Source organism: Pristis pectinata, chromosome 28, assembly GCF_009764475.1.
Source record: "Pristis pectinata isolate sPriPec2 chromosome 28, sPriPec2.1.pri, whole genome shotgun sequence".
In the NCBI taxonomy this organism is placed as follows: domain Eukaryota; kingdom Metazoa; phylum Chordata; class Chondrichthyes; order Rhinopristiformes; family Pristidae; genus Pristis; species Pristis pectinata.
In genome coordinates, this window is record NC_067432.1 from 5,440,190 (window position 1) to 5,464,032 (window position 23,843).

At 39.5% G+C, this 23,843-nt stretch overlaps 2 protein-coding genes across 2 annotated transcripts in view; one reads left to right on the forward strand and one right to left on the reverse strand.

The window, feature by feature from the left end:
* Positions 1–12,941, reverse strand: part of aagab (alpha and gamma adaptin binding protein) — a 42,543-nt gene extending 29,602 nt beyond the window's left edge. Inside the window, exons 1-2 of the mRNA XM_052040259.1 lie at positions 12,861–12,941; positions 7,317–7,418 (exon numbers count right to left, since the gene is read on the reverse strand). Coding sequence (XP_051896219.1) covers positions 7,317–7,418; positions 12,861–12,927 — 169 coding nt within the window. The 5' untranslated portion in view covers positions 12,928–12,941. The remainder of the gene's footprint in view (positions 1–7,316; positions 7,419–12,860) is intronic.
* Positions 12,942–13,433: 492 nt separating this feature from the next.
* Positions 13,434–23,843, forward strand: part of iqch (IQ motif containing H) — a 105,430-nt gene continuing 95,020 nt past the window's right edge. The window contains 4 exon segments of the mRNA XM_052040366.1: positions 13,434–13,502; positions 16,448–16,570; positions 19,961–20,058; positions 20,969–21,089. Coding sequence (XP_051896326.1) covers positions 13,449–13,502; positions 16,448–16,570; positions 19,961–20,058; positions 20,969–21,089 — 396 coding nt within the window. The 5' untranslated portion in view covers positions 13,434–13,448.

Here is a 23,843-nt window from a genome sequence, read left to right on the forward strand (position 1 = left end):
GACATGAACACACGTGTGTACATACGCATGTGCACACAATGAACACACTTCAGTGTTTAAAATGTGTCCAAGGTATATATTTTAATGATGCCTACTGAACAGGCAAAATTACCACAAGTTTAACCAATAAGAAACAGGTGAATTGAGCAGTTGAGGATTTGGGTAAATTAGCCAAAGCAGCAGTCAAAATAGTACAGCAAAGAATTTTGAGGTCTTGGAGTCATGGAATTGAAAAGCACTGAACCAGGCCCTTTTCTTCCCTTAATACCCTGGGGTAGATTTCATCAGGTCCTGGGGATTTGTCCATCTTAACGTGCGTCAATATCGCTAACACTTACTCTTTGCTGATACACCTGTTCCTGACTATCAGCATACATCTCCCCTAACTCTCCATCCTTCTCCCTGGTGAAGATTGACGCAAAGCATTCATTCAGGACACCACACATATTCCCTGGCCCCACACAAAAACTCCCTTTTGATCCCCGAGGGGACCTACTCTTTCCCTAGATACCCTCTTGCTTCTAATAATTTTTTATGAAAGGTTTGGGAATTCTCTTTAATTCTGCTGGCCAGGGCAATCTCATGTCCCCTTTTTGCCCTCTTAACTGCTTTCTTTTCTCTCCTATATCCTCTATAAACCTTACAGTGCTCACTTGATAACAATTTCAATTACCTGACATATGCTTTCTTCTTTTGCCTAATCAAATGCTCAACTTCCTTTGTTATCCAAGGTTCCCTAATATTACCATCTTTGCTTCATACCCTTAGATATGCTGACTCTGAACTCTTACTATTTCGCTTTTAAATGCCTCCCACTTATCAGATGCTCTAGCAGCTGCTCCCAATCTACTTTCGCCAGGTCCTGTCTCACACTTTTGAAGTCAGCCCTCCCTCAATTCAAGACCTTAACTCCATGTTCAACCTTATCCTTTTCCATGACTACCTCAAAGCTTACCAAATTGTGGTCACTGTTTGCAATGGGTTTCTTCACAGTCACTTCCAGCATTTGCCCATCCTCATTCCATAAAACAAATACCATGTTAGATAAACTTTAAGTAGCAGCCACAATTGACCATTAAGACTGAGATAAACAAATACATCCACAACTTTGCACTGAAAGGCACATTTTTCTAATTTAGCAGATGCACTGATCTAGTTGAGTTAATGAATTGTGGCTAGATGTCAACAATAGCATGAGTGAGCAGCTGATCTTATTTTAAGGGGGTGCTTCAGGGGTGAATTACCTACCCTTAGATGAATGGTACCACTGTTTTTTTTCCAAGTTCACCTCAACAGGAAACCATTTTAACTTTTCTTCCACATTACTCCTTAAAACTGTGATGAAGCGACTACACAATTTGCTCCACACGTTTATTTCCATTGTGCTGCTTAATGCTTTTAGCACATGATGTAAAATGAATCTTTTGTTGACAGATAGCAAAATTAGCTTTAGCCATCAACAAATGTTGACCAAAATTTTTCAAGTAGTCACAAATTGAGAAATTCCATCAATGCACTTTTTCTAAACGACTAATCTCATTAGGCATATAATTTGCTAAACTACTCAACTCTTACTTCAAAATATGGCAAGATGCTGTATTTAAAATGGATTTGCAATCTATGAGTCTCCATAGCCACCTTGTGGAACTTAAGCAGAACAATACAGACAGTATTATTCAGGTGAACTGGGCTTGAAATCCATCTGAGGCAACAAATTAAACAATATGAACACACTAAGACTGCTCTGCTGCGCATAGTCTGTCATCAGTTCTTTCCTGACCATCTCCAGTTCAAAAAAGTAGATTCAAAATAGATTTTGCCCATTTTGGCACCAGACGATGCAAATTATTCTCTGCATTTAAACAGAACACAGTAATTAATATTTTATCATACTCCAAAAAAAAGTTAACTTATTAATAGCTTAAATTGGATTAAAACCACAAGTGGAGCTCGACAAATCTAGCAGTTACAAGAAGCGGTGTAACAATGGGTCAGTACCTTTTCCCTCTATTTCCAGGACCTAAATTAAATTGTTCCATTAACTGAAGACAAAAGTTACCATTTGAGAAAGGTCAACAGAGAGACTGTTATTCAGACTGTTAAGGCGGGGATTTAGGGAGGGAAGGGAGGGATGAGGGAGCCAAGGAATATAGTGGGGGCAAGAGCACATACGTCTGTGTGTGCCTGTATATACATGTATGCCCACATTTGTGCATCGGCTAAGAATGTGCAAAGTCTAGTCTCCATTCCTTGCCATTGGACCACCACCTAGCTCTGTCAACGACAATGTAGCTGGTGATCTGCATTGGTCACCCCACATTAAATTAAATCACGCACAAGCATGGAACAGTACAACAAAGGAACAGGCCCTTCGGCCCAAAATGTTGTGCCAAATTAATTAAGCTAATCCTTCTGCCTGCATGTGGTCCATATCCCTTCATTCTCTGCATATTCATGTGCCGATCGAAGACCCTCTTAAATGCCTCTATTATATCTGCCTCCACCACCACCCTTGGCAGCACATTCCAGGTATCCACCCCTCTGTGTAAAAAAACTGCCCCACTCATCTCCTTTGCACTTGCCTCCTCTCACCCTAAATGCATGCCCTCTAGTATTAGACATTTCAACCCTGGGAAAAAGATATCAGTTGTCTATCTATGCCTCTCATAATTTTACAAACTTCTATCAAGCTCCACCGCTGCAGAGAAAACAACCTTTATTTGTTCAATCTCTCCTTATAGCACATGCTCTAGTCAAGGGAGCATCCTGGTAAACCTCTTCTGAACCATCTCCAAAGCCTCCACATCCTTCCTACAACAGGGAGACTAGAATTGAATGCAATACTCCAGATGCAATTTAACCAGAGCTTTATAAAGCTGCAACATAACTTCCTGACTTTTGAACTCAATGGCTCAACTAATAAAGGCAAGTATACCATAGGTCTTCTTTACTATCTGTTGACTTGTGTGGTCACTTTAAGGGACTTAGACCCCAAGATCTCTCTGTACATTAGTGCTGTTAAGGGTCCGGCCATTAACTGTGTACTTTCACTTTACATTTGATCTTCCAAAGTGCAACACTTCACACTTGCCCAGATTAAACTCCATCTGCCATTTCTCCACCCATATCTGCAACTGTATCCTTTGGCAACCTTCTACACTATCCACAATGCCAACAATCTTTACGTCATCAGCAAACTTACTAACCCACCCATCCACGTTTTCATCCAAGTTACTTATCATATCGCAAACAGTAGAGGTCCCAGTATAGATCCTTGTGGAACACCACTAGACACAGACCTCCAGCCAGAACAAAACCTACCAACCACTACCCTCTGCTTTCTTTGGGCAAACCAGTTCTGAATCCAAATGGCCAAGTCACCATAGATCCTGTGCATCTTAATCTTCTGGATGAGTCTACCATGAGGGACCTTGTCGAATGCCTTACTAAAATCCATGTAGACAACATCCACTACTCGACCCTTATCAATCACCTTGGTCACCTCCTTGAAAAACTCAACCAAGTTGGTAAGACATGACCTGCCCTGCACAAAACCATGCTGACCATCTCTAATTAGGCCATGTTTTTCCAAATGCTCATAAATCCTATCCCCAAGAATCCTCCCGAGTAGCTTCCCTATCACTGACGCGGGACTCAGAGGCCTATACTTTCCAGGATTATTCCTACTTCTCTTCTTGAACAGAGGAACAACATTAGCTACTCACCAATCTTCCGGGACCTTGCCTGTGGCTAGAGTGGACACAAAGATCTTGGTGAAGGCCCCAGCAATCTCATCTCTTGCCTCTCTCAATAGCCTGAGGTATATTGTATCAGGCTGGGGGACATCCACCTTAATGTTCTTCAAGAGTCCCAACACCACCCCTTTCTTTACCTCAAAATGCCCTAGCACATTACCACGCTCCACACTGATCTCACTATCCTCTGTCTTCCCTGTAGTGGAAGCAACTCGTCCTCAACTTCAAGTGACAGCAGAATGAGATTAAGGTATGTTGTTTGGATGTGCAGATGAGCTTTACTGCAACAAGTACCTGTGCAGTTTGATTGAGGCATATTTAGTGCTTACACTGGCTGGGAAAATGTTCTATTTACTCTCATTCACATCCATCACTTAGAGAAAAAAAAGCATTTACTTGTAAAAAAAATCTTGCTAGGTGCTTTGTACTTTAAAACAACTGAGCAGGATTACTTAGTCACTCAAACAACTGAGAACCCAGTTGCTTGTCATTTTAATTCTCCATCCACTCTCATTTTAACTCCTGTCTTTGGCCTCTTGCACTATTCAAATCAAAGATCAACAACATATTTCCTCAATCCTTCCCTGTCCACAGATGCTGCCAGACTTGCTGGGTACCTTGAGCATACTTTTTTAAAATTTCAGATTTCCAGCAATTGTAGTGTTCTGCATCTCTGTTCTAGCACTTTTTTTCACTTTCCACTATCTTCATTCATTTTTTATTTACATCTCCTTTACCCAGATCATCTGCAATTAACAAATCTTAACCATTTTCTCTCAGCCAGCACCACGACTGCTTGCATTATTCAATCTCCTCAGTTTCTCTCCACCTTCTGCCAGATATTCCCTTTGTTCCCTCCACTACTCTGCAATTTAAAACTCATTTGTTTTCTAACTTTTCCTAAATCTAATGAAAGGTCATTGATTTAAAACATTAACTCAGTTTCTCCCTCCCTGTGCTATAATTTGTGCAGCATATAATCTACATAAGTAGGAACCTATTACAACGCAGGGACATCAAGGAGCCAAAAATCAATCTGGAGACAAAATCAATCTGCCAGCGGAAATCTTTAAGTTGACCTTCCTTTCCGTTTTCTTTTCAGCAATAAATTTAAAACAAAAACCAGTATTTCCCTGTGGCAATGCTCCAAGCAAATTATGGCACGTAAAAATCAGGAGTATCACACCATGCAACAATTCTGCCAAAGTAGTTTGTGTTCTATTAAGGTCACAAAGTCTAACTGTTGTTAAAGTAACTGTCAGTGTTTGCTCAGTGCAGTTGTTTGGCAAGATATCCCTTAAACTTGAGATTATGTTATGTCACATAATTGTTTCAAATGTAAACCAGAAAGGAGGATTAAATTTAAATGTGCTAGATACATTATTCAATATAATAATTTCCCAATAAGTAAATTCAAGTCACAATGCCTTTAACCCACTTTCAAATTATTCCTTCACAAATAATTTTGACAAAGGTATGCCAATGTATGCCAAGGTTCATCCTTAACAGAAACTTAACTGTCCTTTCCAGTAATATATACTAGTCCTCCCAAAGAATCTCCTCTGCAATGCTGCCTCTAGTATTTTGCCAGTGCAACATTATCTAAATAATGAAAATAAGATCAACAAAATTTGTTCTATTTAAATGTACCCAACAAGAACATTGAATTGTGCAACACTGAGCTCATGATTAGATTGATCACTGGTGAAGATGGAAGCAAATGGAGGTGATGGACTGTTAGCTCAGCTTAATTCTGACCTTAAATCTGAACCTCACTCCAGAGTATAACGTTATTCATGCCAAAGCATCAGTCCCAAGTAGTACTCTCTTCTGGGGAAGAACTTAAACCCGGTCCCTATTTTGTAGCTGTCCAGGAAAACATTAGGAAAAGAGCAGGAACTTTTGTGGAACGTGACTAACAAAAGCCCTCATCAGAAAAATTATTAACTAACCATTCATCTTAAATCTGTGTATTTGAATAGGGTGGAGATTTACATAGAGCTTGTGAACCTTTTATGAATTCATCCAAACAGTACTTTGGCATACAACAGCAAGGTGCACAAGGCTACATTTCATTGCATTTTTTTCTACTAACCTAGTAAAATGTACTGCATCATTAGGACCAATTCCCTTAACAAACTTAGGTTATACTTTGTTCACAATGCTTTGCAATAGCCACTTGACAATCAGCATTCATACTTAAAGCTAACTCAAGCTACATCAAATTAAGTGAAACACTTACCCAAGGCTTGCAACCCAAGCCCTGTAAGAGATTTAAAATAAAAACAAAATAATGCCCATCATGTTTCACTTGGCTGGGCCTAATTTACGTAAGCACTCAGGCATTTCATTTTTAGTCCAATTTACCTTTTCTTCACGATTGCAATTTATCACCCTAAACATTTTCACAACGGCACTGGCTTGTTATACTGCAAAGAGTGAAACTAAATACTTCACCTTGCAGCACAAGCATTTCCATGACTGAATAATGCTGAAAAGTTTGTGTTTTCATAGCAAACAGCTGTGTTTTCCAGCAGATCAATGTTTATTGACATGCAGACCATCATTGAACTTGCTAAGAAGTAATTTTACTGTTATCAACTTCACTTGCTGAACACAAGACCATGCTGCCATGGATATGAAATGGCAAACTGTGGTTGTGCTCAGCACCTAATGCAATTATTACAAGATAGTGCATTGCATTAAGATGCCATTTACCTGGTCAAAGTAATCATTTCACATACACAAATCTTTCCTTGTGCTCACAAGACCACCTTAGTTTGACCAAATTCCAACAAGCTGTCCCTATTTTGTCTGGGAAGATATTAGGAAAAAAAACAGGAACTATCATGTGAACTTGGCTAACAAATGCCCTCATCAAAAAAAAATTAACTAGTCATTCATCTTAAATCTGTTTGACGATTTTTCCTGCATGCACAATGGATTACATGTACGTGAATAGCTTGGAAATTTACAGAGAGCAAAACCAAAAAAAAACCTGATAGCTGCAATCAAAGTTATTGGGCATGCTTTTCTCCTTTACTGAAGTTTTTTGTAAAAGGATATTAAACTGCATGCCAAGAAGGCCTCACTCCAGTAACCATTCTGTGCAAGTCTAAATACTGAGAGATGGATATGCAATGATGGAGAATTCAAACTCATTTCTAACTAACTCTTCACAATTATCTATCAGAAAACATCTGCCAACAATCATGAGTGGGAATACAACTTTTACATCTTTGTTTCAAATGGAAGTCTAATATGGCGCTCTAACTCTGGTTTGAAATATTCCTGGAGCTATTACACGACCTGCTGTCTCCAGTCACCTCATTCTTGTCAATGATCAACCAACATGTGTACTCCAGCATAACTGCAGAAATAAGTATGCAATTACCTAACTGGATGATTTTTACCAGTGAAATACCCCTTGCCCTCAAACAATCTCTTTCTCGCACACAAACTCTCTTTTTCTCTCTCACCCTACCTCATTTATAATATTTTTATAACTAATAAACAAAAAATATTCAAGAACATAAAATCTCAACTTTTTTTTCCAGTTACCTCTCTGATTTTCTCTTGGATCCGCTTTGAACGGGTTAGTTTTTTCCCCCCAATTACTGGTGACACCAGCACAATGGTGGAGGATGGGACTGGATCCAAGTCCTGTCAAAGGTAAAATTTGCTAATTCAGAAAGAGATGGAGAAACAAAAAAGACCTCTGTCCATGTGATTCAATGTAAGAACTGTGATATCCATAGATAATTTCTGTTTTTTTTTAAACACACTTTGGTGGATATTGTTCAAACAACAACTAGCTGCTTCCTATTGAGGCATAGAATTACACACAATTTATGGCTGCAAGATATATCAGACGATGCCTGGTATCTGCAGGACAAAAAAAAATTAACATGTTACTGCTAGAAGTGCCGAGAGAAAAAACAGGGATTGATGGAATGGATACTAGTTCTGGCCACTTTCCTAAATGGATTCCTTTGCCTTCAGTAAGCCTAAAGAGTGCTGACTATCAGCTGTCAACATTTCAGAGCCAGAAAACAAATGATGGGGAAGAGACCATGGGCAAACAGCAGGAGACGATCATTCTAATAGCATGAAGCAAGGCTATGGAACACTTCAAGGTAGGGAAAAAAAACAGGATCTCAATCAAACAGATGAAGAAGAAATGTGACTCTGTCTCCAATTTATAGCAGCATGTGTCAAGACCAATGTCAGTACTAAACCAATACCAACTTGCCATTAATTTTACCAAGGCTGACCTTTATTTGATGACAGAAGACTTTAGCAAGGCTCTCAAGAAAGCAGCTCTCATGTATAAACCATGCTATTGGGAATTAAAGTTAACTGATTTTACCCTGTGCAAGTTTTGTAATAGGATTACTGATTTACTATAAACCATTGATTTTAATAAGAAAAAGTTACAGAATCAGCAGTAAATCTTACATGGCTACAAAAGCTTCAATACAGCTGATGCCAATAATAATGGGACATACTGAGGTTGCATTTACATCATCATTCTGGAAAAGGTACTTCAGTTATACTTTAAGTTCAGATTCCCCAGAGAAGGGTTTGTCATTGCAATGCTCAAGCATTAGATGAACCAACTCCTAACTTCTACTGCAGCAAAAGATATCCAACTTGAATAACCACAGTCTGAAATCCAAACTTCATTAAGTGATTCTTCAAGATATCTTTACAAATGTAATAAAATAAACGCAATAAATATTGTGCTGCAACTTTACAAAACACTGGTTAGTCTGACTTGGAGTATTCTGCGCTCTTCTGGTTGCCACACCATAGGAAGAATGTGGTTGCAGCAGAGAAAGTGCACAAGGGATTCACCGGGATATTGCCTGTACTGGAGGACCTGAAGTGAAAACAAGCCCAGCCTGTCCATTCTCTCTCCATGACCTGATAGGAAAGGTATACATAGCATACTTTTCCCATGGTATGTAAAACAAGAGGGCATAGGTTGAAGGTGAGAGTAAGAGTAAGGAGTCTTAAAGGGGATTCAAGAGGAATTTCTTTTGTTTATTTATAGAGAGTGGTTGAGAACTCACTGCCAGAGGTGGTGGAATCAGTTATAATCATTACTTTTAAGAGACACTTAGAAAGGCAAGGCATAGAAGGATACAAACGTAATGTGGGCAAATGGGATTAGTGTAGATGGGCAAAAGGTTGGCGTGGATGTGGTGGGCCGAAGGGCTCGTTTATGTGTGTTATGACTCTATTGAAATGTTTTCTGGATCCACTGTATATTTATGAAACACCACTTAAATATTAACAAAGATTGGAATTTATGATCTGAAAATCCCAGTACTGATCAGTCCAAAGGAATTCAGGTCAGAGATCTTCTGCAGTACAACTTTCCTCTTGAGGGACAGAATGTATTGCTGTTAGCATTTGGAGGCTGCATTCAATGCAAAATGGTTCCAAGTGTACACAAATGGTGGTGTAATTCATACAACAAACACAATAACCCAGGTGCCCCTCTCAACTACTTCAGTTACCTTTCAAAAATAGTACAAGCAGTTTTATCAGACATGATTTACCCTTTATAAATTTATGCTGGGTCTCTCTGAACTTAAAACAGATTTAAGACTTAGTAAAAATCACACTGCACTGAATTTAGCATAAATTTCTGTACAATATATGGCTGGCTCTAAAATTAACCTAATTCACAAAGTAAAGAACTGCAAAAGCCTAAGCATTACAAATAACCTAACTTGTTCTCAGCTTTAGCATAGCGCTTTACAGTGCCAGCGATCCGGGTTCAAATCTGGCCACTGTCGGTAAGGAGTTTGTACGTTCTCCCCGTGTCTGTGCGGGTTTCTTCCGGGTGCTCCGGTTTCCTTCCACATTCCAAAGACGTATGGGTTAGGAAGTTGTGGGCATGCTATGTTGGCACTGGAAGCGTGGCAACACTTGCGGGCTGTCCCCAGAACACTCTACGCAAAGCTGCATTTCACTGTGTGTTTTGATGTACATGTGACTAATAAAGATATCTTATATAACACCTTTCATGAACTCAGAATGCTCCCAAAAGGCACTTCACCAAAAAATGGTCTTACATGTAATCATTTTGTAATATTGGAAAGAAAGCAGCTAATTTGTCCAATGAACAGCAATGAAATAAATTGTAAGATCACTTATTTATGTTGCTGATTCTAGTGAAACATTAGATAACATAACAAGGAGATTACCCCCACTCTTCTTCAGAGAGCCACAGAATCCTTTACATCAATCAGGAAGCACATACAGAACCTTGGCTTGATTTCTCATCACAAAGATAGCAATTTTGACAGAGCTGCACTCTCTTGGTACGGCAGAGTGCCAACATGTACTCAAGTCTCTGATGCCATACTTCTGAGGCAAGAATGCAAACAGCAAATCAAATAAACAAGGCCATTTTAGGATTATGTAAATAATACCGACCACTTGATCTCAAATGCATAAGTAAATTTGGGAAATTGATGCATATTTGCACCAAGACATTCAATTTCAGATTGCTTTTCAAACAAGATATTTTTGGTAAAAAAGAAAATAACTAATATCCTAAAAGTATTGTGTATACTTCAGTTAGCAAAGTTGTTTTTCCCTTAATGCATAGGGCATATGTGTGGGAAATACAAGCACTCGTATCCTAGATACTTCTGACTGCAGCAATACATCAGGTCTCTGGATGGATTAATTAAAAGACAGCCAAATCTCCTTCCTTCTCTGTAATTTATCTTTTTCTAAAAATAAGTTCATTCACTCATGGGATATAGGTGTCAATGGGAAGAGGTTTCATTGCCCAATTTGAATTGCCAAAGGTGGGATAAATCACCCCAAACTGCCCATAGGATTTTTGGTACATAAATGGGCCAGACTAGATAAGGATGACATTTTTCATTCCCTCAAGGACATTAGTGAATCACATGAGTTTTTTGTGGCAATCCAGTGCCTTTGTGCTTACCGTTACTGAGACCAGCTTTTTCTCCTTAAATTCCAGACTTATTTAATGATTCGAATTAAAATTCCCCAATTGCCATGGTGGAATTTAAACTCAAGTCTCTTCAATGGTCCAGAACATTGGCTGCTCATCCAGTACCTTAACCAACACTATCACCGAACTCATCAGAAGGAAGTGTCAACCACATAAGTGGATCTGGAGTCACAACTAGGCCATTCTAAGTAGGGGTCGAGTCTGAGGGAAAGTAACAAACCAGAGGTTTTATGATCACTGTTATCGATATTAGCTTTTTAAAAATTTAATTGAAGATCCAGTAGAACTTGAACTCCTGTCCTGGATCAATAGTCTAGGCCTGTGAATATTAATCAAACAACCTACCCATTAAGTTATTGGACTAGTAACCAGCAGTTAGTAGCCACTGCGCCATCATTTATCAGTTTCAGTGATGATGTGGGGTAAATAGTGGCTAGGACATAGGGATAACACTGCCCCTCACAATAAATATATTGGGAAATTTAATATCCCAAGAGAGCAGATTGGTCCTCAGTTTAACATCTCATCAGAATGTAATAGTTTATTATCAGAAAGAATGATTAGAGTCAATCGGCACTTCAAAGGGAACTGAGGGAAAATAACTTGAGGGGTAACAGCAGTCGACTCTTAACCGTCTTCTACGATGGCCACGACAGAAAAGGGAGCAATTAAGGATGGAAAATAAATGCTTACCTCAGCACTGACATTCACTTCCCAAGAACAGTTACTTCCCTACATCCATTCGGTTCTTGAACCAACTTGCACAACCCTAATCATCACAGTTTAGCAAAACTATCATCACTTTGCACTAAGATGGACTTTTTTTCGCTTTAATTCTGTTCTTTCTTGTAAAAACTGTGTATAATTTATGTTTATGTTCTTCTAGTGAATGCTGCTTATATGATGCTATGTGCCTGTGATGCTGCTGCAAGTAGGTTTTTCATCGCACTAGTGCATACATGTACTTATGCATATGACAATTGTTACGAGCCAGGTTGCTCCTTGGTGAGTGTCCCTTTAAGGCACTTGGATGGTAGTGCGGTAATGTGTGTGGCTTTATCCGACTGCTACAAGTGGGAGCAAGAAAAACATCTATAATTGGAATAATGTAAGAGTCTGAAGGGGAATTCACTGAAGAGCTGGCAACCGCACACAGACAGAGTGAGAGACTGAGAGTGAGAGTGAGAGTGAGTTGGTAGCACTGACTGCCAGTCTCTGTATTTACAAGTGAAGCACAATCGTTGTGACTGTCACCTTACAATCCACATATGGATTTTTGGAGTAATCTGTGGAGTCCACTTTGTCGTTAACCTGTACCAGTAATCAGGTATATCTGTGCACGACCATGTATCGAGTGCCCTCGGAGTGGCAGATATCTCTGACTAAAAGCAACAGAGTTCTTCGGCGATTGGGGGTGTCGTACTGGTTCCATCGTGGAACTTGTGGAATTCGTAAACACATTTTCTCTACGTCCTAATGTGGCTTTCAAAAGCCTTTGCTCATCGTTTTGCTTCACGACTTGCTGAACTGAACTTTGAGAACTGTTCCCAGACTTGGGGGTTTGGGAACTTGCCACACACGCACTTCGGGTTTACTTTAGGGTTAATGTCTGATATCTAACTTTTGATTTCCCTTATTCTTACAAGTAGTTATTAATAAATAGATTCTAACATTTAAACATGGCTCGTTGTGTTTCTATTGTTGCTGGTACGTAACAATAAACTGGACTTTGACTTAAAGAAAACAAATGCGACAAGGAGTTTGCTGCCTGCAGTTGGCTCTGGTGTTTCCTCGTGATCACACTTCAAATGTACGCCACTGGTTATGGGTATTCCTGACAAGGGTGTAATACTCTCATATTTATAAATAATATTATAATTATTAAGCAACGTGCAGCACTCCGGAGGGGACAGGATTGCTGTAGGGGGAGAAGGCACGGACTGGATGGGCCTAATGGCCTCCTCCTGTGCTTGTAGGCCCCGGAGTCGGCAGGGCGCGGCTGATTTAATCATTGGATCCAATACCCCAGGCTTGGCGGGGGGACAGACCCGGGACCCAGCCTCCACTCCACTCCACCCCCCTCCGTCCGACCCCCTGCTCACCTCTCACCAGCCTCTCCTCCTCGAAGGCCGGGCAGCAGCTCACCAGCAGGACGCTCGGCGCCTCCATCCCCGGCGGCCAACTCCGACCTCTCACCCTGGCAACGCCGCGCCTCCGCCCGGGCTTCCACCCTAGCAACGGCCCCAAACGCAGCCTTTACAGCTAAATCCATCACCCTAACATTAACTACTGCTCACTGCTGCAATCTGTAAACATAATATATTCTTTAAACGTAAATATATATTCATTAAAGGGTTTCTTTATTACTTTCTTGGCAGGCTCTGAGGGAGGACTGTACCACTTTGCCATTGGAGGGGGATATATGTTTCAATTACATTGTTAAATACACCATAAACGTATAAATAAAGGGAGTAAGGGTTTATTCTTAAATATAATACATTATTAATCAGGTTTCTGTGCAAAGTATGGGGTACATGTGTGAACTGTGACTTTTGATCACTGTGAGGGTGAGGGATTTCCCCCGGTTTGGGCCCAGTGGCAGGGGTTGTGTTCTGTTGCCACGGGAACCCAGCTGGCCTGCGGGTAAAGATGGCGAGGTGGTGAGGGCAGCGGGAGGCCGTGCTCCCGACATGGCCAAACACGCCACCAAAGCCCACACCGACGTGGGGCACATCCTGGTCCAGGTACTTGTGTGTCTTCCTGTCGGCCAGGGCCTTGGGGGAGGGTATTGGTTTATTATTGTCACTTGTACCGAGGTACAGTGAAAAACTTGTCTTGCACACCGATCGTCCAGGTCAATTCATTACACAGTGCAGTTACATTGAGTTAGTACAGAGTGCATTGAGGTAGTACAGGTAAAAACAATAACAGTACAGAGTAAAGTGTCACAGCTACAGAGAAGGTGCAGTGCAATAAGGTGCGAGGTCACAACAAGGTAGATCGTGTGGTCAGAGTCCATCTCATCGTCTAATGGAACCGTTGAATAGTCTTATCACAGTGGGGTAGAAGCTGTCCTTAAGTTTGGTGGTAGGTGCCATCAGGCTCCCGTATCTTCTACTTGATGGAAGAGGAGAGAAGAGAGAATGTCCCAGGTGGGTTATGTTGGCTGCTTTGCCAAGGCAGCAAGAGGTATAGATGGAGGGGAGGCTGGTGTCCATGATGCGCTGGGCTGTGTCCACAACTCTCTGCAGTTTCTTGCGGTCCTGGGCAGAGCAGTTGCCATACCAAGCCGTGATGCATCCAGATGGGATGCTTTCTATGGTGCATTGGTAAAAGTTGGTGAGAGTCAAAGGAGACAAGCTGAATTTCTTTAGCCTCCTGTGGAAGTAGAGGCGCTGGTGAGCTTTCTTAGCCGTGGCATCTACGTGATTTGACCAGGATAGGCTGTTGGTGATGTTCACTCCCAGGAACTTGAAGTTCTCAACCCTCTCGACCCCAGCCACGGCATTGCCCCACGCTCCCGGCCGCGGCATCGCCCCACACACCCGGCCGCTCCCTCGTCCTGCTCCCTGGGAAGCCCAACCTTCTCAAGTCCTAACTCACACCGAGTCCCATTCCGCCCCGCACCCGCCACCCACTCTGGCTCCTGGTTAAGCAACACCTTGGATTAAACATATCCTCCCTTGTCAACTTCTGCTGTGGGTCCTTTCCTATCTCTGTATTAGAGCAAATTGGTTTATTATTGTCACATGTACTGAGATACAGTGAAAAACTTTGTTTTGCATGCCATCCAGACATCATTTCATCACATCAGTAGATAGTACAAAGGAAGAGCAATAACAGATTGCAGAATATAGTGTTACAGTTACAGATAAATTGCAGTGCAGGTAGATAAATAAGGTGCAAGAAAAGAGTAATGCAGCACAGAAACAGGCCCTTTGACCCAACTCATCCATGCAAACCGAGATGCCCCATCCAAGCTAGTCCCATTTGCCAGTGTTTGGCCCATAACCTTCTAAACCTTTCTGATCCATGTACCTGTCCATCTGTCTTTTAAAAGTTGTTATTGTACCTGCCCCAACCACTTCCTCTGACAACTCATTCCACGTATGTACCACCCTCTGGGTGAAAAAGCTTCCCCCTCAGGTTCATATTAAATCTCTCCACTCCCACCTTAAACCTTTAGTTCTTGATTCCCCAACCCTGGGAAAAAGACTGTGCACATTGACCCTATCTATGCCCCTCATGATTTTATATACCTCTATAAGATCACCCCTCGTTCTCCTACGCTTCAGTGAAAAAAGTCCCATCCTGCTCAACCTCTCTCCATAACTCAGTCCCTCAAGGTCTAGCAACATCCTCGTAAATCATTTACTTATCCAAATGTCTTTTGAATGTTGTTATTGTACCTGCCTCAACCACTTTCCCTGGCAGCTCATTCTATATACGCATCACCCTCTGTGAAGAATTTGCCCCAAGTATTCTACCTCAGCCCAAGATATCAGTGGTCCTCTTGATCACTCCTGAATGTAATTGCTCTAGCACAGGTGGGCGTGCCGAGGTTTAAACTCTAAAAGTCTCTCGTTAAGACTCTTTTTCTTTATCTTTCTCTCCCTTTAAGACACCCCTGAAAACCCTTAACCTAATATCTATGTGATTCAGTCTTAAGTTTTCTGAGATAATGGTTCTCGGAAGTGACTTTGGAGTTTTTACCTCATTAAAGTTGTTTTCAAAATTTTGTTTTTCTTTTGTAATCTGGAACAATAACTTTTCAGAAGGGGATTTGACAGATATCTCATGGGGTGGGTGGTTGGAAAATGGTCCACTAGAAAAGACCAATGGGTGATAAAGTGATTAGAACAAATTGGATATATATCTTTAAAACATTAAGGTTGACTAGTCATTGAAAAACTAGAGGATTAATGAGGATGACTTTCTTTGCATTATTTGTAGTAAAATCTTTTTTCTTAAACACTCCTATAATTTTGCATTATTTTGGAGGAAATATCCTGCTATTTGGGAGAGTCGCAATAACATATATTTGGCATTAATACAACCAGCATGAAAAGTCCAGGCTTACAACAGCAGCAACATTTAGTGAATTGTTAACTTTGTTGGCTATATAAAAGCACATTTTGGGATAACACATCATTTCAGGGGAGTATGGATATGGTTTGGATACCGTTGCATTATTCCATCCAAAGGGCTGTATTTCTTGAAACAATGATAAGAAAGAAAGACTTGGATTTCTATAGCACTTAAAATATTCCAAAGCACTTTGAAATGAATAGTTTGAAAGTCACTGTTACAATTTATGGAACATGGCCAATTTGTGCACATCAAGCTCCCTCAATAAGCAATCTGATAACAACCAAATAACCTTTTTTTTGATTGAGGGATATTGAGCAGGAGTACAGGGATGACTCCTCTTATTTATCATAGTGCCATGGGGATCTTTTACATCCATCTGAGAAAGCATCACTTCCTTATCCAAAAACCAGTATTTCTGTCAGTACACCATTTCCTTGGTATAGCTAAAGCAGGCCAGTTTTTTTGTGCTCAAGATTTGAAGTGGGATTTGAACTCAGAGCTTTTTGACCTGGAGGTGAGGGTGGTACTAAATGAGACATAGCTAATAGATAATAATGTCACATTTGAGGATTGCTTGTTTATTCTGTTTGCTCTTGAGGTTCAAGAGGATCTGAAGGAGCTGAAGGAGAAAATCTCACATATAACAATACAAAGTGAAGGAGAGGCAGTGGACATTCAGTCACTTGAAACAGCCATACACAGGACTGAAATTGGGCTAAAGGTCAGTGAACCTGAATGTACTTCTTCTGGTTAATAAATAATAATTGGTAAATATTAATCAGCCATAATAAACAAAAAATATAAAAACAAATGACTATAAATGCTGGAAATTGCGTTAAAAGCAGAAGTTGCTGGAAATATTCAGTAAATCAGGCAGCATCTGTGGAGAGAGAAACAGGGTTTACATTTCAGATGAAAAGTCATTAACCTGAAATGTTATCTGTGTTTCTCTCTCCAAAGGTTCTTCCTGTTCCACTGAATAAATATAAATATAAAGTATGGAAGGTTAAGGCGATTTGTTTCAGACATTTAAGCTTGTCAAGGTTTTCACAAAATAAGTAAAGAGATTTCAGTGGCTTGTGGGTCGATAACCGTCGGGCATAGACTTAAAATGATTGGCAAAAAACCAAACACAACATGAGGAAAAACTTTTTTATACAGTGAGTGGTTAGGATTTGGAATGTACTGTGTGATAGGGTAGTGGAAACTGGCTCAATATAAGCTTTCATAAGGGATCTTGATGAATACTTGTAGGGGAGGAAAAATGCAGGAATTGGGGAAATAACCAGGGAATGGACTAAATGGATTGCACTTTTAACAAGCTCTTGAAGCATTGACAACCTCCCTCTGTGGTGAATACATTAATGAATACGTAGAATTAGTAGGCTGGAAAAGAAAAAGGAAAATAAATGTAAAAAAAAGAATAAATAACTGGAACCATTCTTTCTTTTTGTCAATTTAATTTTTTCCTTTGAATGAGGGTACTTCCAGACAGGACTTGGCACCTACTGAATTAAAAGGATTTTATTAGTATTTTTAAAAAGTGCACTGCATCCTTTCAAACATGGCGAGAAGCCTGGTTTTAGTTCCACACACAGCCTACAGTTGGGAAACTTGTCCAGGGACAAGCAGATGGGACAACCACCTCCCCCTGCTGGTGTGGCAAGAAATCAGTATATCGTTAATGGACATGGGTGAACAAGGCGGGAAAAATGGAGACAGAAGAGATTCTGCAGATGCTGGAAATCTGGAGCAACACACACGAAATGCTGGAGGAACTAAATGGATCAGATGTAGATGTTCAGGGGTGCTTGTTGTTAGATATTTACAGGATAAAGATGACACTTTCAAGGTACTTGTCTCAATTTCAGTCCTGAAAACTGATGTTACAGTGCTAAAATAGTTCTGTTGATCTTTTGTGTCATACTCCTGAAGGTTTTTACATGTCCACAAAAGTAATAATTGATTTATTTTCCTAAAGATGAATCTTCTTGAAGTGTTTGATTTGTTACTGCTTCAACTGAATTAATTTAAACACTTTTATGAATTTTCATTACAGGGTCAAAAAAATGAAGTGCACTTTATAATTAATTTTTTGTCCCAAAGTGTGGGATTAAACCGCTCAAACCAGGGTAAAGCTCCAGATGTCATGGTTATTAATAGTATAAATATATCTGACCAGATTGTGAAACAATTGTTTTTGCATTAAGTTCACGGGTTTAATCCTGAGAGGTCGAAGAAATGGTAGAATAAGTGCTCCACTGAAAAACAGCTGTTTTCTTGGGCAAACGTACCTCACTGTGGGTCAGCACCTTAGAACAGTAAAGCACAGGAACAGGCCCTACGGCCCACGATGTTGTGCTGAACTAATTAAATTAGTATTCAAATGCCCAACTAAACTAATCCTTTCTGCATAGACAAAGTCCATATCCCTCTATTTCCTGCACATTAATGTGCCTATCTAAGAGCCTCTGGAAATACAATAATTTGTCTCCACCACCACCCCTGGCAGCACATTCCAAGCATCCACCACTCACTGTGTGGAAAAAAAACTTGCCCCACACATCTCCTTTGAACTTACCCCCTCTCACCTTAAATGCACGCCCTCTGGTATTAGACATTTCAACCCTGGGAAAACGATACCAGCTGTCTTCATGATAGAAGAGAGAGAGAGATTTTAAAAATATCAAACCATAAATCTTATTTTTGCTCATAGAGTGCAATGTATGTGCAACAATGATTAATTTATAAGTTATATAGTAAATGTAATTTAAATATATTTCTCTAGAATACATAGTCACAGATATTGTGTCAGTTGTCATGTCATTTGGATTCCCATTGCACATTAAAGATGTTGTTGTTTTTGTGAAGCATTATACATAATATTCTACGTTGAGAGCAGCCTCAGAGTTTTCAAATCAGCAGTCTCAATACTACCTTTACCTATCGTTGAAATACATTTTTGTTTAATTGGGGATGTAATATTACAATTATTGCATTGTAATATTACATTGTTATCTAGGTGAAAAGAGGAAACAATTCAAGGATGTTCTCAAAGCCTCTTTGGACAAAGTGTAATATCCTCACTGACATGAGGTTCCTTGATACCATGAAAATGGAGAAGGCACATTCAGGATGACATTGAGAACCTTGAACCATTCGTCAGAAGCACACCTAAGCCCTGTGTAAATGGTTGAAGGAATGCACCACCTCATAAACTAAAATTGTACTTTTCATGCACATATATGCTCAGAAATTCCAGTGCATCCTAATCTATGCACCTTGGGCTTAAGTGACTGGGCATTGCATGTTTTCTGCATTGACTAGGCCTTTGTTGTGGATGGGGTGTAAGAGGCACAGGTGGCTGGCATACATGAATTGACATTCTCGGGCAATGAGGTAAAGGAATTGGACAGCAACACCCATATTTGGATAGTTAACAGTGGTATAAGTATATTAGGAGTGATATTTTGGATTGCATGGATGAGGGTGCTGGAAATTGGGAAACCGTCAGAGTTATGGATGTTCGGGGTATCAGTGCTATATAATTCACTTCCCTGACAAGTGTGCCCTGGTCTAGTGCTGGGAAGACCATGTTTCCCTGGGATGACCTAATTACAGTGAACATTGCCATCCTGTATACTCAGAGGTGGAAATACTGTCTGGGACACTCATTTGGTCGAGTTTCAGAGTGACATAAACATACGAAAAATGCTTCAACTGTGAGGAAAAGAAAATAGTTTACAATTCTATAACCATGAGAAAAAGTTCAATTGAATTTTTTTGGCAGGATTTTCAAAATTGTTGCTGCTTCTTACTACTTTTCTAAGCTTTCGAAGACATCCAGTAATTAAAACTCAGCTACAATTCCATAATTATTCCCCTCCTTGTCCACTTGTCTGATGACTTATGAAATTGGGGAAAGAGTGAGTGTTGACCTTGTCCTTTTTCAGCTTTTCAGTTAAATTAAAGGAAAATATGTACATGGTATCTTTGACAACATGAATTATACAAATCTAAGGTTAGTGGTCAGTGCAAGCCAAAACAGTTTTTGTCTTTATACAGGGGTTGTTCAATTACCACATCCTGATGAGAATATATTTTATTGTAGAGACATGCGGCAGAGTACTTGAATTCCATCAATAGACAAGTGTTGACACTTCCTGCTGTAGAATACAGAGATTTGCCAGCTGGTCACAGTTTAGCAGAGTAAGTAATACGGTGCCTATTATTAATGCCAACTCAATTTGTCATTATTTGGTCATATAAATGGAATGTTAAGTGTAAGGGAACCAGGCCTTATTGAAAGTATTTCCTTTATTTTGTTGTGAAAAATATCAAGAAGTAAAATTCTTTTTTGAAATTCCCTGCGGAGAGGCAGAGACGTTTGAGTCGCCATATATGATGCACAATGTAAGTAGAGCATTCCCATGTGTTCAGGAGAGACACCATTGGAAATAATAAGAGACAGAACACATTATGAACTGAATGACTCCTGTATATTCTTTTCCATTATAAGATAGTGCAGTACTTTAAATGAAGAACTCATTACTCCCTCTGGACTAACCTTCCTTTTCAAACACCCACCTTGCTCTGCAACTTAAAACATGTTTGTTTTCTCACCTTTGCCAGTTCTGATGAAAGATCACCTCTCTCTGCAGATACTGCCTGATTTGCTGAGCCTTTCTAGTATTTTCTGTTTTAATATTGTTAATATTCCACATTGTTAATCCAGTGATAGAATGGTTATTTGTGCGAAGAGCAGTCAGTACCAGAGAATGTTCCCCAGCATGAATCAGTGTTTTCAGGAGAGGAGGTGAAGGATACTGGGGAAATAAAGGTTAAAAGATTTAAAGCTGATGAGAACTTGAAAAATCTAACCTAAACAAATGATAGAATTCATAAGTAAATAAGCAGCTTTTAGGTTCTATGTACTAGATGCAATCTGCAAATCCCAATACTGGGTGATACACAGTAATTATTCATTGTGCTTTTTAAAATCCCAGTTTGAAGAATCTCAGCTAATCCCATTAGACATAATGTGCTTGATTACATCAAAACTTCTTTTTGTCTCCAAAACCTATAAGGAACTAATGTTTTTCATTTTTTTAAAATTTAGTGCAATCCAATCACCTAACAGCAAAATAATAAAGAAACCTGAAGTTTATCCATCTTTGCGTAAAAAGCATCAAGGACCTCAGTTGGGAAATGCACCTCAACACACCTCACCTGGAATTCAGGTATCATATACTTATTAGTTTGATTTTAATGAATGTTTATTAATAATACCGATGGATTTTCAATTTTTTTCTCAGGATGGTGTCAGTATAAGAGCCATAGCAGTTTGTGTGTTTAAATGTTGAAAAAGTTGGTAGAGAAAGAAGGAGGAGGATGATACTCTAATGCAAAAATCTGTAAAGGTTCAAGACCAATACCACTAAACAGTAGCAAGAGTGAGTGGATTATTGGGAATATTTATAGGGCACTGTACTACAAAATAGAGCAAACTATTCTTTGTTCAATAATCCCTAGTCTGCAGTATGTTAACCAGAATGGTTTAGTGTGCTGATACTTTATTCTTTAGAGAAGCATGGATCTGGTGCTCATTTATTCAAGATTTATAAGATATGTTGCGAGGAATAGATTGTAGAGCCATAGAATCATAGAGAGATACAGCATGGAAACAGGCCTTTCAGCCCACTGAGACCGTGCCGACCATCAATCACCCATTTACACTAATCCTACGTTAATCCCATTTTTTATACTCCCCAAATTCTCCCCAGATGGTTTACAGAGGTCACTTATTTCAACCAAATAAGAGGAACATAATTCACATACTCAAAAGATGTAAATGATGTAGGTTAAATGTTAAGGTGTAACTGTAGTTGCAGAAAATCGTGCTTCATTGGATTCCATAAACTGAGAGCTGCACCTCTATCTGATTAGTCAGAAAAGTACTTGATATAAAAGTGACCTACTGCTTATCTAAATATTCAAATGGAGCAGACACATAATCACTATTTGCACAGATAGGTATTCTATTTCTCAAGGACAATTACAATGGCTTTGCAGTGATGGTTATATCACAAGTAAGGATTAATTTCCTAATTCCTTGGAGGTGCAAAACAATGCTGGAATACAATTTCAGAGCAACCAAGTGTTCTCTGGTACCACTTCCAAGCCACTTTGATGTAAGTTTTAGCCAAGATAGTTATTTCATTAGCGGGCTCAGCACACCTGCATTTTCCAAGCAGGCTCAATAGATAGAAACAGTAGGTAATATTGCTTTCCTTTTGTCTCACTCATGCTCCCAATAATACATACACTATTCTGTCAGATAAGAACAATTCTAGGTTCATTCTTTGTGCGTGCATTCTCAACCTGGATGACGGTAGGATACAATGCTGTGAACATTGGGTGAGGGCAGAATCAAATTTGTGTGGGATGTTTCATGTTGATTATCCAATCAAAGTCACCTTGTAAACAACAACTTAGGTCAGGTAATGAAGAATTGCTGGTGCACCCTGCCATTTTCGTGAGAGGGAGATAAACTAAAACAAACCGTGCTGCTTTGCAGAAGAGGCAAAGTCACTCCTTCTATGCAGGCTGAACCAATTTACATTAATTTTAGCTGTAGCACCATTATATTTATATCTGTGCAGTATGAAGACCAACAATAACATTAATTGCTCATTTCTACATGAAAAAAGCTGTTAAAAGATATTTCTGAAACCTCGGATGAGCAGAATCTATATTAAAGTGACTGATTTTGCCCAATTGTATTAAACATCAAACCTACGCATCTACATATTACTGCACAGTTTTAGCTACTTACGTACTTGAAAATGCAATAAGAAAAATTGAATTTCCCATCTGAACCAGTCATTTATAGCTTATTAGCATATGTTAGTGTTCACAGACTCTAAAAGGCTTTAGGTTGTTTTACCAGCACGAAATTACATCATTTGGCAGGAATAGAAAACGAGTCATATTTTTGCCTCCAAGCTATTAGTTTATTTCATAAGACACATCTGAAACAAGGTTGGAGTGAAAATGTAATCATGCTACCTTATTGTACGGTAAATACAGGTCTGTGCAGTCATGTATGGTACGATTTGATTCCTTATACATTCATTGAAGGAAGGTTGGATGTGATAGATTAGTGTACTTTGTTATAATAATTGAAAGGAAGTACTATAATTCGCTGCTCATTCTGGTGAAGATGTTTAGGTTTATGTGTGCACAGATAGGGCTCATTTCTTTTTCTTCTTGCTAATACATATCCTTCTTCTTCCCCACTTTCATGCCTTTGCTGACCTTCAGGTTACATACCTCATCCCACAAGGACACAAAACATCTTCAAAACTGTCCTTAGATACACTGCCTTGATAGTGAAGGGACTAGTTAAGATTCCTTTAAAATGTGCTCACATGTCACAGCTTCAATAAATTTTTTGAGGAGGTAGACAGAGTTGATTTCAATAAGCTAGTTCGAGACATGATAGGCTAGAAGGATTAGCAAACCAATTTTGGATTCTGGAACATAAGAGGTTGCTATCAATACTATTAGTTCTGCTTGGGGATCAGTAAGTAGTGCGATCCCATAAGGATTAGCACTGGAGCTGTTACACTTTGCAATGATTGGGAGGGAGACACTGGACAAATTGTAAGCAAGGTGTATGTGGCTATTGAATGGAAAAACAAGATTGCAAAGAAAACCCACATAGGCTGGGGAAATGGGCCAACATAAATGGATGGCTTTTAATACAAAATAAATATAGCATTGTTCTCAGGTGTACTCAAATGCCAATCATGTTTATATCATGAAGGTTATTGAGTGAGGTGAATGAACTGGGAATTAGAGTACAAGAATACCTGAAGCATCAGGACCAGCATTGTGAAGCAAATAGAGCGTTGGATCGTATTGCCTGTGTGGCTGAATGCAATACAAGGAATACTATGTTATTCTTGTTTAAACCTTCATTAGGCCTCATC